Here is a 16,839-nt window from a genome sequence, read left to right as displayed (position 1 = left end):
ATTAAACTAATCAAGAAAACCGGTGAGGTCTAAAGCACTATAAAGGATTATTGAGATTTTTTAACTAATAAACTAGTATTAGTACCTTGCGCGGACACAAATATGTGATTTGAGTTATTTGATTTATGTACTTTAAAATATTAATCTTTTAGGTAAAAGTTATATATAATCATTAAATAAATGTTAATAAAAAAGCAAAAATTTCTCAGATCTCTTAAAATTATCCATAATTTCTTGTCCATATTGTATTACTCATAACTTAAAATTATCATATTCTTGTCCGTTACTTCTATTATAATATTATAAATAAAAAATATGTTTTTTTTCTTGTAGTAAAATTTTTATTTACTTTTATTCTATTGTTCATATTAATGTTTAAATTTATCATATTTTTTATAATACCTATATTCTTATCTTTATAATTAATTAAGATAGAGGCGTTGTTTTTATCTTTCAATTTATTTATTTTTAAATTTTATTAATTAAGATAGGGTAGATAATATCTTTACAAAAATGTTCACTGCTTTTTATTCAGATTCAAAAAAAAAAAAATTAAATTAAGTATTAATATTAATATTATCCTAAATTGCTAAGTGGTTTTATAGTAGTTTGTCACTTGGCTTAACCACAATGCAAATTTTATTCGTTATTATATAAAACTTTCTCATCTCAAAAATCAAATAAGTCTTATCCTTCCAAATATTTCTACATTAAATTTATATATATATATATATATATATATATATATATATATATTCTCTTTTTCTTTTAATTTTTTAATTCTATTTATCATATTAATGTTTAAATTTATCATATTTTTTTATAATACCTATATTTTTATCTTTATAATTAATTAAGATAGAGGTGTTGTTTTTATCTTTCAATGTAATTTTTTTTTTAAAATCTTATTAGTTAAGATATGACAAACAATATCTTTACAAAAATATTCATTTTCTTTTCATTCAGATTTGAAAAAAATATATTTTAATTTAAATTAAGTATTAGTATTATCCTAAATTGCCAAGTGGCTTTATAATAGTTTGTCACTTGGCTTAATCACAATGCACAAGCGCAAGCGCAAGCGCACACACACACACACACACACACATATATATATATATATATATATATATATATATATATATATATGCGCACACACATATTCTCTTGGAATTTGGTTTATAAATTTTTCGATTTTCCGAGAAGTTAACAATACTATAAAAACTCAATGTCAAATTAGGAAAAAGCACATAGGCTTAAAAAAAATTCTTTTGATGTTACCCTTTCGAATATATATATTTCTTACAAATAACCCTTTTAAATGTCTAAAATTAAAGCGGCAAAGTAATTTTAAATAGGATTTACAATATCCCATAACTTTAGGCATTTATTAGTCCAATTAAAAATGAAATTTTTTCAAATCTTCGAATGTGATACAAAAGTAATACATTATATTTTCTTCTTATCCTTTTAACTTTATCCTAAGTCTTTCCTAAATTCTTATTTATTTTGTCTTACTTTGCTATGTGTCTTATTCTTAAGACGCCACTTTATTTTATATTTTAACTCACTCCAAAGTATAAATAGTCATATGTTATCTCAATTTACGCTTTTTTATATTTTTTTTTTGTTTCTATTATAGATTTTTAATTAATTTTTCACCTCCATATTTCTAGTTAATATATAAAAAAATCTACGAGTGGATAAATATATAGATATAAAATATAAATATAGATGTAGATACCAATATACATATAAATATAAATTATAAATATATAGAATAGATTTGTCTAAGATCTATTTGAATTATGTATAAGATTAATTCAACTGTTTCCATGAATTATGTTTCATTTATAATTTCTAATTATTAATGTTGTTTAAAAATTGTCAGGTGACTTCATTTTAGCTTGTCACTTGGCTTAACCACGATGCATACTACCCTCCTTTTAATATAAATATAATAATATAGATTAACAATTTAATGGATTTCTATTAGAAATTTGCACTCTTAGTCCTTCAAACATGGCCAAATTATAATTTTGCTCCTTGTGTAATCTAATAAGCATATCTGACCTCCAATTAATTGAATGTACACTTTTGATCCTTTTATTTGTGAATATTCAGAAATTTTATGAGTTATATATCATTTGATCATACTACAACAATTTAGTATAATTTCATAAGTTTGAGAAGACTAACGTGTATTATGTTAAGTTTGAGAATAATATAATTCTAAAAACAGTCTAACTATAGCATAAAAACGGACCAAAACACATATTTTAGTAAATTGAGGATTAAATATACTTTAATCATATATATGACAAGAACTAGAATTTACAAACGGCCAAAGGTGATATTATCTCTTACTATTATTCTGAAAAATAAAAAGAAATTAAAAAGTAGGAAGTGTGGGTCCTTAATCTTGAAATTTGCGCGCGTGGGTCCCTTAATCTTGATATTTGCGCGCGTGGGTCTGTACCTCCTTATACTAACAATCTTTTACAATCATACCAAAGGTATGGCACAAACCTTCTTGGCCGACATACCATGATTTATAAGAGCATACATCGCTATCATATAACTGCAGATATATACATTGGAAGTGAAAAAAGATCATTTTTTCTTGATTTATAATCATCTGGATTTTTTTTAGAGACAGCTACGGTTTGTTTCACTGACCCAGAGAAGCAAATTCTTTAGGTACATTTCTTTGAAACTCTCTTTTTGCTACTTTTTTTATGTTTATAATCAGTCTTTAAATGCAATCCCAGATTTGATTTTAGCTGAATTTTGCCTAATTGGTGACTTGTATTGGATTTTAGCTTAATTTGCAAGAAAAATGTCATTTTTTTTCTTTTGATTCGTTCTCTTTTGTTGGGATTTTGAAGTAATTCGCAAGTTAGCAATTTTTATAGTGTTTAAATGGGACCCTAGATTCATAGAATTCAATTTCCCTCTGTTGCGTTTTTCGGTGTGTGCCTGGTTTATTGGATTATAGCTGAATTTTGCATAAATTTGTCTTTTTTTTTTCTTTGATTTGTTTTTATTTCTTGTTTTTTTTTTGGGGGGGGGGGGGGGGGGAGAGGTTGGATTTTCTAGTAATTTCCAAGTTAGCAACTTACATATAGTCTCTAAATGCAACTCCAGATTCATAGAATTCAATTTCTTCTTGTTGGGATTTGGGTGTGTGTGTGTTTTTTTTTTTGGGATTTTAGCTGAATTTTGCGTTAAAATGTCATCTTTCTTTTCCTTCTATTTGTTTTTTATTTTTTGGTCTGGGAGGGCTTGGGGGTGGGGTGGGGGGGATTTTGGAGTGATTTCCAATTTAGCAATTTGGGTTCTTCACCTAGAGATATGAGAATGCTGACATTTTGGTCTTTTTCTGCTCCTTTTATGTCTGTTTTAATTTGGGGCTTTTAATTTTTGTCTCTCTATATCTAAGAAAACACTGTGTTTGGTTTTGCTGGACTTTTCTTGGACTCAGGGTTGAAGGGTTTTGTGGGAAATCATGGCTTACCAAAGGGTTGACCGATTGGATTACATGAGTCTTGACGAAGAGATGGCAGATTCAATGGATGAATTTGAAGAGGTATTCTACCGCGACGATACAAATCTTGATGACTTTGAGCTGGTTAGTACATATACACTTTTACTTATCCTATCTCTGGTTTTGTATTGAATTTTGCTTTAACGTGGTTGCATTGAGTGACCACATCAACGGAATGCTTAACCTGTTAGAAAGAATTCGTTTATATAGTTATAGTAGGTTGGCGTGGCTTCAAATTTCGAGGATATGGCCCTTGATAGGAAGCTGTCGAGGTCGAGCATTAGGGTTGTAGGTTAGGAGGTAGTTGAGTTTTTTTCTACTTCGTACCAATGTGAGACTAGTCTGATAGGATTTTTGTCTTAGACTGCTAGTGGTTAATGTTGTGTTCTCGCTACTCTTTCGTTTTTCATAGTGCTGGTCTATTTACTGGTTATTGCTTTTGCTTTTCATCTATTTTCTGGTTTTAGGATGCTGTTATTATTTCTATAGTTTCTGTTGATGGTACTGATATATTGTCTCTTTTCGTCTTCTTGAGCCGAGGGTCTTTCGGAAACATCCTCTCCTCTCTCGGGGTAGAGGTAAAGTCTGGGTACACACTACCCTTCCCAGACCCCACTAGTGAGATTTTACTGGATCATCGTTGTTGTTGTTGATGATGATATGTCCTATGTTCAGGACTGACTCATTCTTCTTTGGCCCAAGTACATGGAAATTCCTTTTGATAATGCGTGTCAGTGAGAATTGAACCAAGAGCCTTTGTCTGGTATGATGCCATGTTAACTATTGATCACCTCATCTAAAGCTTAATCCATTAGAGAGAACATGTTTATCTAGTATTAGGTCTGTAACACGCTTCCCTTCTCTTCTCCTTTTTGTTTTGGTGTTGACGTGGTGTTGAAAAGTATTGTCTTTCAGATGGTCTAGCAGTTTAGCAAATAATTGTTTCCGCGTATATTGGATTCTGCACTCTTGTTTTGCTTATTGGTTTTGTAATTTTTGGCAGCAAAACATGTACCTCCTAAAGATGTTCTTCGTTTGAAAGTTCTATTGATAAACAGCCAAGCACCTATTGAATTTGACCTAGTCATGTTACCTTTCTTTTTGGGTTTCATTGTCCTATTTGTTTGACGGAGTAATCACATGGAGTACCTTTTTTCAAATGAGTCCCTTTTCATCAGGTGCTGAAGTACCGAGATGAGTTTTTGGTATTTCTTCTGTTTTTTAGTTACCGTGAAATTTTGAAATGACTACACATCAAGTGAAAGCATGAATATTTGGTTACTTCGGTGTTGTATATCAACGGTGTACTCATTTACTTTTTTTAAATTTGTGAAACTGGGTAGGTAACAGAAGGGACTGATACATCTGCTGCACAAGCAAGGAAAGGGAAAGATATACAAGGTATTCCATGGGATAGATTGAATATAACCAGGCAAAGCTACAGATTGACAAGGCTCGAACAATACAGAAATTATGAAAACATACCTTTGTCGGGAGAAGCTGTAGATAAGGTCTGTATCTTCCGTGCTCTATTCTTTTAGGGACATAAAATTAGGACTTTAATTCTGTATTGCCAAAGTAGAATTTAAAAATTTTATGATCTTCTATGTGATTGCTTTTTCAGGAATGTAAGCAGGTTAAAAAGGGTGGCAACTACTATGAATTCTTTTACAATACAAGATTGGTGAAGCCTACCATACTTCATTTTCAGGTATGCATTTACTGCAGGTTACGCAAATACCATAATCACATTGGGTAATTTTTGGTTTGCAGTAAATATTTCTCTCAAGTGATTTTATCGGATGTTTCATTTTCCTCTATGCTTCCCCAATTAGCCATGTTTACGTTTTCACTTGGATGCAACAGTACTTTAACCTAAACAGCATAATGCAAACTTATTGTCTTTTTATTCTTCGAATGCCTTCTTAAAGCTAATTTCATCCATACCAAAAAAAGAAGGAATTTTTGTTTTTTCCATAGCAATGTCAATGGTATTCTTGTGGTAGAACATAGGCATGTGATGAGTACAAACCCATATGTAAACAAAAAAAAAATACAAGATTTACGTGGTTCGGCAATTTGCCTATTCACGGCTACACAAAAAATAACTTTATTATACTGAGAGAAAGAAAAATTGCGAGAATGGTTTACAAATTAGGAGCAGAGGCCTTTTTATAGGCAGAGGGTCAGCTGAAAAATTTCAGTGAAGATGTGATTACGCAGAAATAAATTTTGTGCTAATTTCCTTCTTTCCGACTCTACAACCTATCTATTTTGACCCTCTTTTTCTTTTTGCCGTTTTCTTTCTTATCTTTTTTTCTTTTTCCTCGTCTTTTTCTTTCTTTATATTTGTTTACATATGGATTTGTTTCCATCAATCTCCCCCTCATATCTGTATACATCGAGAAAGAAAAAAAAAGGTTTGTTAGCCTCTAGTGTGGGGCCTTGATTTTGAAATGAAAGACTTAGGATCAGCTAACCAAATGCTTGGGATGAAGATTAGGAGAAACAGGTCCGAAGGAACCTTAAATCTGTCTCAAGTAAAATACATACAAAAGGTACTAAGAAGGTTTAGTCTTTCATGATGCAAAGACCAGAAGCAATCACTAGGAAGCCACCTCAATCTGCCTGAAGTGCAATTGCCAAAGACAGATGAACAAAGGAAGTACATGTTGAATGTACCATGTGCTTCAACAGTAGAAAGTTTGATGTATGCTATGATTTGTGCTAGGCCTGACATAGCTATACAGTTGGAGTTGTCAGTACATACATGTTAGATCCAGGAAAGGAGCATTGGAAGATGTAAAGATGAATTTTGCGATACCTCAAAGGTACCTCACGTATGGCACTTTGCTTTAAACAACAACACAGCAGCAACCTAGTAATATCCCACGTGTGAAGTCTGGGGAGGGTGGTGTGTACGCAGACTTTACCCTTACCTTGGGGGTAGAGAGGCTGTTTCCAAAAGATCCTCGGCATAAGGAGATGAAAAGGCACTTTGGTTTAAAAGGAGTAAATATTATCTTACAAGGTTTCTCTGATGCAAACTTAGGATAGTTGGAAAAGTACCACAGTCTGGGTTTACTTTGGGTGGTATTGTTGTTAGTTGGATGTCTAGACTTCATAAGAGTATTACTTGTTTACCACCGAAGCACATGCAATCTTAGAAACTGGATAAGAGATGATTTGGCTCAAGAATTTTTTGAAAGAGCGGGGTAAAGAGCAAGACAATTGTAAACTTTTCAGTAATAGCCAAAGTGCAATGCATCTTTCCAAAAATCTAGTGTTTCATACTAGATCAAAGTACGTGGTATTATCATATTCGAAAGTTGAGAAGTGAAGGAACTCTTTCCCCAAAGAAGATACCAGGATCGAAGAACCCTATAGATATGTTAACCAAAGTTGTCGGTGTTTACAAATTGAGGTTGTGCGTTGCCTCAATTGGCCTTCAAGACTAATAATGTAAAGGCGACATGCTAAAAATAGCAAAAAAAATCTTCCTTTTTGATGTATATGGATTTGAGTGGGAGATCACACCCATATGTAAACAAATATGAAACGACAGGGAAAAAAAAAGACGAGAAAAAAGAAAGAAAGATAAGAACGAAAAAGACAAAAAGAAAGAAAGGAACAGAATAGGTAGGTTGTAGGGTTTGAAAGAAAGAAATAGACACACAATTGCAATGTTGTCCTGTCGCGCAGAAATAATTTTATTCACATCTTCACTGAAATTTTTTCAGCTTACCGTCTAACCATAAAAATACCTCTGCTCCTAATTTGTAAACCATCCTCACAATACTTCTCTCTTCAGTAATAATAGAGTTATTCTCTGTGTGGCAGTGGAGTAGGCAAATTGCTGCACCACGTAAATCGTCTCTTGTGTAATTATTGCTTTTATCTTTAATTATTTTTCCCCTTCTATTAGCCTGACACGCTTCCCAATTACATGTACACATTCTTTCGGTGCATGTACCAAGTAGTGCGAGCATACTCAATAACTGTCTCAAACATTACCAGGGCGAGGAATCGATAGAGTGCTCAGGACACCTACTGATTTAATATCAAGGGCAAAGGCATAAGTACCTCCTGACCTATAGCCGAATTTCCAACTACACACTTAAACTTGCAGCGGTCCTATTGCCTCCCTGTACTATTTTAAAATGGTATAAATTTACCCTTAAAATGTCACAACCACATCTATGTTGTGTGGTGGAGTACACGCGCCTCGATCTTTTCTGCCACTAAAATTAATTATTTCTTTCTTATCAATCTTCTCCTTTTTTTCTTTCTCCTCCATTATCAACAACCCCAAAAATCACCATTATCATACCTGTTTCACTCGACACCATCTCTTTACCACTTCTAAAAGAAAATTTTGAGTTCTACCATTTTTATTTTCACTTATTATTTCATTCGCCACCTCCATTTTCCTCACCATAACCATAGAACTTTATTACATTAATATAAACATATTTCCATCTAACGCTGATCAATTAGAGTACAACAAAAAAGAAATGCAGATCTTTTAATCCTCGAGAACTTCTCAGAGGATAGTACAAAAATTAAAAAATGTAGAATCATTGTCGTCGCCGGTGATTTTGATACTTTCAAGTTCTGGAATTCTGCCAAACCATCATTATCTTCATATTTTAATTCAATAGTTGGAAGTTTTTACTGGGTTTTTGTTGTTGCTGCAAAGGGGGAGGTACGGGTAAAAATAGAAGTGGAGGAAGATGAAAATGGTGAGCTGGACTCCATTTTTTCCGGCGAGGCGAGAAGTTTGCTAGAGTTCTTGTGGGAATCCCTTACAGCGTCTTGAAAAAATTAAATGGGTTAGAGATTGTTTTATTAATAAAATGTAACTAATTGTAAAGTATCCAATTATAAAATGACACATGTAGACATTAATAAATGCTCTCACACGCCTCCAAGAAAGTGATCACACTTTTTGTGTCACGTCGTCTCTCAAGGGGATATTTTTCTTCACTTTAAAATAGTTCTTGGGGGAGGGGGGGGTTAATAGGATCCCCACAAAGTTTAATTTTATTAGCCTGTCACGCTTCCCAATAACATGTACACATTCTTTCGGTGCATGTACCAAGTAGTGCGAGCATACTCAATAACTATGTCTCAAACATTATCAGGGCGAGGAATCGATAGAGTGCTCAGGGCACCTACTGATTTAAAATCAAGGGCAAAGGCATAAGTACCTCCTGACCTATAGCCGAATTTCCAACTACACACTTAAACTTGCGGCGGTCCTATTGCCTCCCTGAACTATTTTAAAATGGTATAAATTTACCCTTAAAATGTCACAACCACATCTATGTTGTGTGGTGGAGTACACGCGCCTCGATCTTTTCTGCCACTAAAATTAATTATTTCTTTCTTTTCAATCTTCTCCTTTTTTTTCTCTCGCCTCCATTATCAACAACCCCAAAAATCACCATTATCATACCCGTTTCACTCGACACCATCTCTTTACCACTTCCAAAAGAAAATTTTGAGTTCTAGCATTTTTATTTTCACTTATTATTTCATTCGCCACCTCCATTTTCCCCACCATAACCATAGAACTTTATTACATTAATACAAACATATTTCCATCTAACGTTGATCAATTAGAGTACAACAAAAAAGAAATGCAGATCTTTTAATCCTCGAGAACTTCTCAGAGGATAGTACAAAAATTAAAAAATGTAGAATCGTTGTCGTCGCCGGAGACAAAACCATCGCCGGTGGTTTTGATACTTTCAAGTTCTGGAATTCTGCCAAACCATCATTATCTTCATATTTTAACTCAATAGTTGGAAGTTTTAACTGGGTTTTTGTTGTTGCTGCAAAAGGGGGAGGTACGGTAAAAATAGAAGTGGAGGAAGATGAAAATGGTGAGCTGGACACCATTTTTTCCGGCGAGGCGAGGAGTTTGCTAGAGTTCTTGTGGGAATCCCTTACAACATCTTGAAAAAATTAAATGGGTTAGAGATTGTTTTATTAATAAAATGTAACTAATGGTAAAGTATCCAATTATAAAATGACACATGTAGACATTAATAAATGCTCTCACACGCCTCCAAGAAAGTGAACACACTTTTTGTGTCACGTCGTCTCTCAAGGGGATATTTTTCTTGACTTTAAAATAGTTCTTTGGGGGGGGGGGTTAATAGGATCCCCACAAAGTTTAATTTTATTAGCCTACCCCCCCCCCCCCCTCCCCCTCAATAAATAAGCTATAGGTCAGGGGGTACTTGTGCATTTTCCCAAAAAAAGAGCACTTGGGAGTTTTATTTAAGTAATGGTTGGTAGCTAATTTTCAGAAGGGGTCTCAATGATTGAAGATAGAGGGCTTTGTTCAGTTGATGCAACTCCTTAACATTGGAAGAAAATAGGAGAGATTCACTGATTTGGCAGCATGTAAAGATGGAAAGTTCACCATCAGAGGATGCTTCAGTTTATTACTGAAACAACAAGGATTATATGAAATAGAATGGCCATGGAAAGCTATAAGGCACCTGTTAAAGTTGCTTTTTTTGGATGGGTTGCAGCAAAGAGAGCATGTCTTACTCAGGAGAATCTACAAAAAAGAGGATTTTCTCTAAGCAACAGATTTTATTATATGTGTGAAGAAGAAATAGAGACAGTCCGTCATCTCTTTATTCATTTTCAGATAGGCAAAACAGTGTTGGGAGCCCTTTTTAAACATGTACGGCATTAAGTGTGTAATGCCTAAACAGCGTTACGAGCTTGTTGGAACAATGGCATCATCAGAAAATGGCAAAAAGGAAACAAACAGTGTGAAGGACAATTTCTTTGTGTGTTTTATGGACAATATGGGTGGAAAGAAATAGTGTTTGTTTTGAAGGGAGAAGACAACATGTTTTCAGAATTATAAATAGCTGTCTTTTGAACTTGTATTTTTGGTGTAATAGGAGTACTGTTGAAAATATGGAGCAATACTTGAACTTTTTAGAAGAGAGAGGAGATTTGTAGTTGCCATGTTAGTGGCAGATGTTGAACTGATGTAACTTGTACCATCTTGGTACCCTTTTAATAAAATATTACCTTATAAAAAAAAAAGAACACTTAGGAGACCAGATTATAGTATATGCAGAGGAAACTACACAAGAAAGACAGAGAACATATCCTGCTAATTTTATAGGTTTTAGCATTACCAGCAATAAATTCAACCAATTCACTTTGAAAATGACAGGAAAGGTTAAGTAAGCATCCAGTAGACTGTACCTGAGTCTAGTAGGAAAGTCTCCTCTTTTCCTCTTCAATAGTAGGGATTAGTCGAAATTGAAGGAGATGAGATTTTCTTTTTTAAAATTTGGTTATACGTGGTTGTGTGGAGAATTAGTCTCCTCTCTTTATTCTCTTGAGATGTTAAATGTGTGGAAAGTAACTTATCGATATTTGGAATTAGAGAAAATACCCCCTTGTGGTCCTTGGATTCAAATATGATTATACGAACATTTGACCGTCAATTATGTATGACTGTGGAATATTTTGCGATATCTCTTCACTGCTTACATATTAGTCAACACAGATATAAACCCCATATCAGCAGGTATTAGACACCCACCCGCAAACAATTATATGAGCATTTACCATCAGTAACTCAATCATAATTCTTTTTGAACTGGAACTTAATCACAATTTTAAAGTCAACATACAAACATTTTTAACAGCAATATCACAACCAGTTGTCGAAGTTAACAGTTCATAAGCGAAATTTGGGTGAACTTATTATGTCCTAGCTTTGGCTATCTGTTTGCTTTAGGTGTCCAGCCACTATATACTTTGTTCATCTATTTTTCTGGAAAGAACTCGTCAACCAACAAAAACTCAAAATGCTACGAAGTCTCAGTTGTTTGGAGGGCAGCGAGTAGTTTTCTGAACCCAGATGAAGATGGGAGTAAAAAGGGTTTGAAAGATCTTTCAATTGAAAAGGGTCTAAAATAATGGGGTAGTTGTATTACAGAGTAGCTGCATTGAGAAGGATCTAAAATAATTGGCACATGAAATTATGAAATTTTAGGGATATAGTGCATAAGAACCAAATTATAGTGTATGAATGGGAAACCTCAAAATCTCTGTCTAAAAAAAAGAGACACTATTAGTTTCATCAATTTGAACACTACAATCAATAAACTCAAGCAGTTGAATATGACAAGAAACCTGAGTAAGCATGCAGAAAACTATGCCTAAATTTAGCTGGGAAGTATCCTCTTCCTCTTCAATTAGGGGTTGGTCAAAAATAAAGAAATTGGGATGTGTTTTTGAATCTTGACTATGCTAAGACAAAAAAATTATCGCTAGAGGATCTCCATCTCATTTCCATTGCTCTTGTGATAACTTCTTGACTGCAGTTACTTATCAAAACAGAATTTGTGAACTACGTATTTCTTCGAAGAAATTCGGTTTATTCTATGGTCTGTTCCTCTTAAATAATGCTTCTTTTTTTGCTGAGAGGATGATTTTAATGAACTCTTTATGCCACTTCTTTTGCAGCTAAGAAACTTGGTGTGGGCTACATCAAAACATGACGTGTATCTTATTTCGAACTACTCACTTATGCACTGGTCATCCATTTCCCAAAACCTATCAGAAGTCCTCGATTTCTCTGGACACATAGCGCCGTCAGAGGTAATGGTACACTTAATAGTGATGTTTCCTTTTCCATTTTAGTTTCTGGGATGCCTGTAGTTCTTCTCCTTTATGTTGGTGTCATGTTTCCAAGAAGAGGACTTTTATTTTTCTGTGTCTGGTCAATTTGTTCTTTTGTTTGCGTTTCGGCGGGGTTTGAAGGAGTACCCATCGCCCCATCCCCCGGTCGTCTAGCAAACAGACTTTTGGAAGTCTTTCTTGAGTTTTGTTTTTCAAAATTTTTTCTTTGATTCCCAATTGGATGTCAATGTTAGTTGCTGTTTCTTCTCTTATTGCTTCTGTCTTACCTACTCTTTGTTACTTTGGCCTCTAGAAACATGCAGGAAGTTTGTTAGAAGGTCTAACACAAACCCAGATCAGCACAATGGCAGTGAAGAATCGGTTTATGGTTGCTGGGGGCTTCCAAGGAGAACTCATTTGTAAGGTCAGTTGGAATTTTTTGTATTTGTTCTTAGTTCCTCAACCTTCTTCCTTGGGTTTGTTTTGAACGTCAGGTAAATATGAGACAATAAGGTTTCCCGGAAGATTCATGAAATGAAAGAGGGGAAGTGGAAATTGACTTTCTTACAAATGTTTATTTGACTTCTTTTAACTGCCTAACTATATACGGACATAAAATCAATATGGATTTATGATTGTTATAATTGTGATAAGTAATATTGTGATATAGAGTTGTTTAGTTTATCATATTAAGAAGAGTAGATCATTTTTGAAATGAAAATGTCAGAACTTTCTGATATGATGTTGTTACATACTTACATCGGAAGTGCTCTATAATCTAGATAACAAAGAGGAAGTGGCAACAGTGAAATGAAGATGTATTGGCAATTTGAGCTTTTGCTAACTTTTTGGACTGAGTTCTAGGAGTGGTTTGTGGAAAACAATTTCTGGAACGAAATAATGCAAGGCATGGGATCACTTTTCGTGTTAATCAAATGCAAACAGATTTTACTAGAAAGTTATTTTCTTGTACTTTCTTGCTGCTTCCACGATAATCAAATATGGATAGGTGGATTAAGTTAGAGATCCAAGGATAGGGTCATGTTGGCTTATGGGCAAGCTCCTTCAAGTTTTTCTCTATTATCATTCATGAGCATTTCTTTTTAATACTTTCTTGCTTCTCTATTAACTATTGATAGCGGAAGAGTAGCTGGTTTTGAAATATAAATAGGAGGGGTGAAAGGTGCGGACAACTGGTATTTGGTTGCTCTGTTTCTGTAGGAGAAAAGAGTATCCATTTCTAAATCAGCACGAGCTGAGATTATTAAATTTGAATGAAATAAGAACAGAAGCTTTATCCTACATGCGGCTTTGTTATCCTTGCTTGACTTAGCTTCAAATAATGCAGTGTTTGGATAAGCCAGGTATAAGCTTCTGTGCAAGGACTACTTATGAGGAGAATGCTATCACAAACGCTGTTGAGATATACGAAAGCACGAGGTAAGAGTGAATATAAGATCAGTTGTTGGGCTAGTTTGAAATTTAACTGATTGAAAGTATATCTAAAATTGTTTTGCAGTGGTGGGCTTCATTTTTTGGCAGCCAATAATGATTCTGGTGTGAGAGAGTATGACATGGAAAAATTTCAGCTTATGAACCACTTCCAGTTCCCGTGGCCAGTGAATGTCAGTTTCTTATCTACCTTTTACTGCTCTTTTTATTCTTCCTGTTTACCTTTTGTGTTCTGTGGAGGGGAAGGCAAAGCGTTGTAATTGACATCCCATTGTAGACTTTGTGAACACTTTCTTTTAAAATTTTTTTTGTTATTGTTCATGAAATAAGTTTGTCTATCCAAAGGAGGATATCCTCCGTCATCTGATTTTCTGCTGGACTAAATAATGTTACTATACATGCTTGATGTCATATGATTTTGTTTGGGATGCATGTGTCTTTGGTACTTTTCACTCTCATGCATTTGTAATTTCATTGGTTATTTATGCAGCATACTTCAATGAGCCCAGATAGCAAGATTCTTACTGTTGTCGGGGATGATCTCAATGGTTTACTTGTTGACTCCTGCAACGGAAAGGTATCAAATACTTACCTTCAAATCAGATGAAATGAAAAGTTCTTCATCATGTGCTTACCTTGTATCAGTTCTTAGCTTAGAAAGTAGATTCTGAAGTATGTTGGTCATTTCTCTACTGCATTTGTAATGAGATTCTTATTTGGCAAGAATCTATTAACTAACTGCGAAGAGTTCCACTTCTATTTGTTTCTTGTATTTTTCCATGCACAGCCATCATGAGCTGATAAGAATTTGTCGAAGCTTATTCTGTCCACAGAATGACTTTTAGATTCTTATTTATTTTAAAGGTGTCCCTTGGTCCCTTTGTTTGGATTTTCATGGTGAGTCCTCCATTTTCCGATCCCTTAAGTCCGTTCTAATAGAATTTCTTTTACTGTATCAGACGATTGGTTCAATTGTTGGTCATCTAGACTACTCTTTTGCTTCTGCATGGCACCCAGATGGCCGTACCTTTGCCACTGGGAATCAAGATAAAACTTGCCGAATTTGGGACTTGAGAAACCTGTCCTCGCCTACAGCAGTGCTGAAGGGAAACATGGGTGCTGTCCGATCTCTTCGTTACTCATCAGATGGGCGGTTCTTGGTGGTGGCTGAACCTGCAGATTTTGTCCATATTTATAATACTGACGCGGATTACCAGAAACGTCAAGAAATTGACATGTTTGGTGAGATATCTGGGGTATCTCTGAGTCCAGATGATGAGTCTCTTTACATCGGAATCTGGGATCGAACATATGCAAGCTTGCTACAATACAACAGAAGGCATTCTTCTGAATATGTTGATTTGTTCACATAAATACCCTGATGGTTTGTTTCTTCACAGCGGGCCGATATACTGGAGAAATAGGGGTTCCTCAGAGGTGATGAAATGATTAATTCTGGTTTTATTCAATGTTGAACTCTAGGAACTTGGCTCAGTTTTAAATCTTGGTTATACCATGTACAGTGTCCTTAAGAAAAACCTTATACAGACTGAGACAGCCTTATTTCTTCTTATATACAGCCTTTCTCATGTGCTTCTTTTGAAAATGACATGGTGCCTATTTTTTTCTTCAACAAAGATTATTGCTAAAAAAAAAGGGTGCAGCCCTGTGCACATGGTATTTTGCGTTCATGCAGGGTCCAAGAAAGGGCCGCATCCCAAGGGGTGTGATGTAGACAATCTATCCTAATGCAAACATTAGTGGTTGCTCCATGGCTCGACCCCGCAGATTATAGGTCACAGGGACAATTTTATCGTTGCTCCAAGATTATTGCTAATGAGCAAAAAATCTGCTGAAGAATATTAGATTAAGAGTGTACTAACCCGATATTATAAGAGTGAACTTTTTTAAGCGAGTAACTATAGAATATATTTTTGGAATATTACTTACATACATGATACATATAAATTATGACTTTAATAATTTTCTGAACTTCAGTAAATAATTCGCTTTGTTCCTATGAATGCCTCTTTTCATGTGAGATTTTTATTCAAACCTTTAATGTTTCGATCAATTGATTTTCATACTCGCTTCATATTATTCATAGATAATTGGGAATGATTATTTCTTTATTAATTATGCAGCACATCATTTTTTTAATATAAAAATAAATAAATAAATAAAATGTTAACGAATTAATTGGGTATTACTAATTGGCATTAGGTATAGTAATTGGTATCTTTCAAGAATAATAATTTTATTAATTATATAATTAAACTTTTGGAATTTTACTGTATTGAACAAGAAGCAAGATCAGTTAATCCGATCTACGGAGGGGCTAACACTAATATTTGAGAATTAATTGTCACGTAGTTTATAGTTTAGAAAAGAGCAAGGTTTGAGATATAATAGACTTTAAGCTTTATATGAAATGTAATTGAGGAGGACACTAACTCACTATGTGATGCCTTTGTAATCTTTATGTAACATAATAATAGCTTGGTTGAAGCCTAGTTATGTGAACCTAGTTTTACTACAAATACAGGACAGACAAGGAAGTAAATACTTGTTAATTCAATCTCTTGTAATGGGTAATTCAATAGCGATAAAGCTATGATTGCTCTGCTGAATCAATAGTGAAGAATATGATTTTGGTGAATTCATTCAAAGTAAGGCCTGAACCATGTTATTGGAACAGTGACGAAAAAGATAGGAGCTCCCCACACCGTCGAAGCCAGTAATGTTTTTAAGGGTATTCAAACTTGAAAGAAGTAGAAAAAAATTCCGACAAAGGGTGTTTAATATAGGTTTTATATATCTAAAATCAATATTTTACTTATATACACAGTGTAATTTTTTCATAATTTTTTTCGGCGAAGGGTGGTCAGTTGACCACCCTGCTCAAGGTAGCTTCGCCCATGGCTCCCAACAACATTTTTCGGTATCTTGAGATGCGGTTGGACTTATTGCGGATCGAGAATTCATTCTCTTTGGTTGGAGTGAGATCATTGGAGGTCGTTTGGTTGGTGTTTTAGACGATACGAGATTGGAAAATTCGGCATTAACGAAGTAAGTGAGACTTTAAGCTTTGCTTTTCTAAAACCTATTTTGAAAGTGTGTTTTCTCTGTCTGGTCCATGTGTTGGGACAAGTGTGCGCTTGGCAGAATCG

The 16,839-nt window shown here is 34.3% G+C and overlaps 1 protein-coding gene across 1 annotated transcript; it reads left to right on the top strand.

Annotated features, from left to right (window-relative positions):
• The first annotated feature begins 2,512 nt into the window (after positions 1-2,512).
• On the top strand, positions 2,513-15,275 carry LOC104238887 (uncharacterized WD repeat-containing protein C2A9.03-like). Its single transcript, XM_009793385.2, has 10 exons — positions 2,513-2,700; positions 3,485-3,631; positions 4,891-5,058; positions 5,172-5,258; positions 12,062-12,196; positions 12,531-12,641; positions 13,566-13,657; positions 13,737-13,842; positions 14,160-14,246; positions 14,629-15,275. Exons 2-10 carry the CDS (start codon positions 3,509-3,511, stop codon positions 15,040-15,042), a joined length of 1,323 nt encoding a protein of 440 aa, XP_009791687.1. The 5' UTR covers positions 2,513-2,700; positions 3,485-3,508; the 3' UTR covers positions 15,043-15,275.
• The last annotated feature ends 1,564 nt before the right edge of the window (positions 15,276-16,839 follow it).

This window comes from Nicotiana sylvestris, chromosome 10, assembly GCF_000393655.2.
Source record: "Nicotiana sylvestris chromosome 10, ASM39365v2, whole genome shotgun sequence".
Lineage (NCBI taxonomy): Eukaryota > Viridiplantae > Streptophyta > Magnoliopsida > Solanales > Solanaceae > Nicotiana > Nicotiana sylvestris.
Note: the sequence above shows the minus strand (reverse complement) of the source record. Positions and strands in the feature narration are given on the sequence as shown.

Excerpts from the sequence above, each read along its gene's own strand:
- LOC104238887 (XM_009793385.2), top strand. The coding sequence starts at position 3,509 with ATGGCTTACCAAAGGGTTGACCGATTGGATTACATGAGTCTTGACGAA. Across the intron at positions 12,642-13,565 it reads AAGGAGAACTCATTTGTAAG|TGTTTGGATAAGCCAGGTAT; the intron begins GTCAGTTGGAAT and ends CAAATAATGCAG. Across the intron at positions 13,843-14,159 it reads AGTTCCCGTGGCCAGTGAAT|CATACTTCAATGAGCCCAGA; the intron begins GTCAGTTTCTTA and ends TTATTTATGCAG.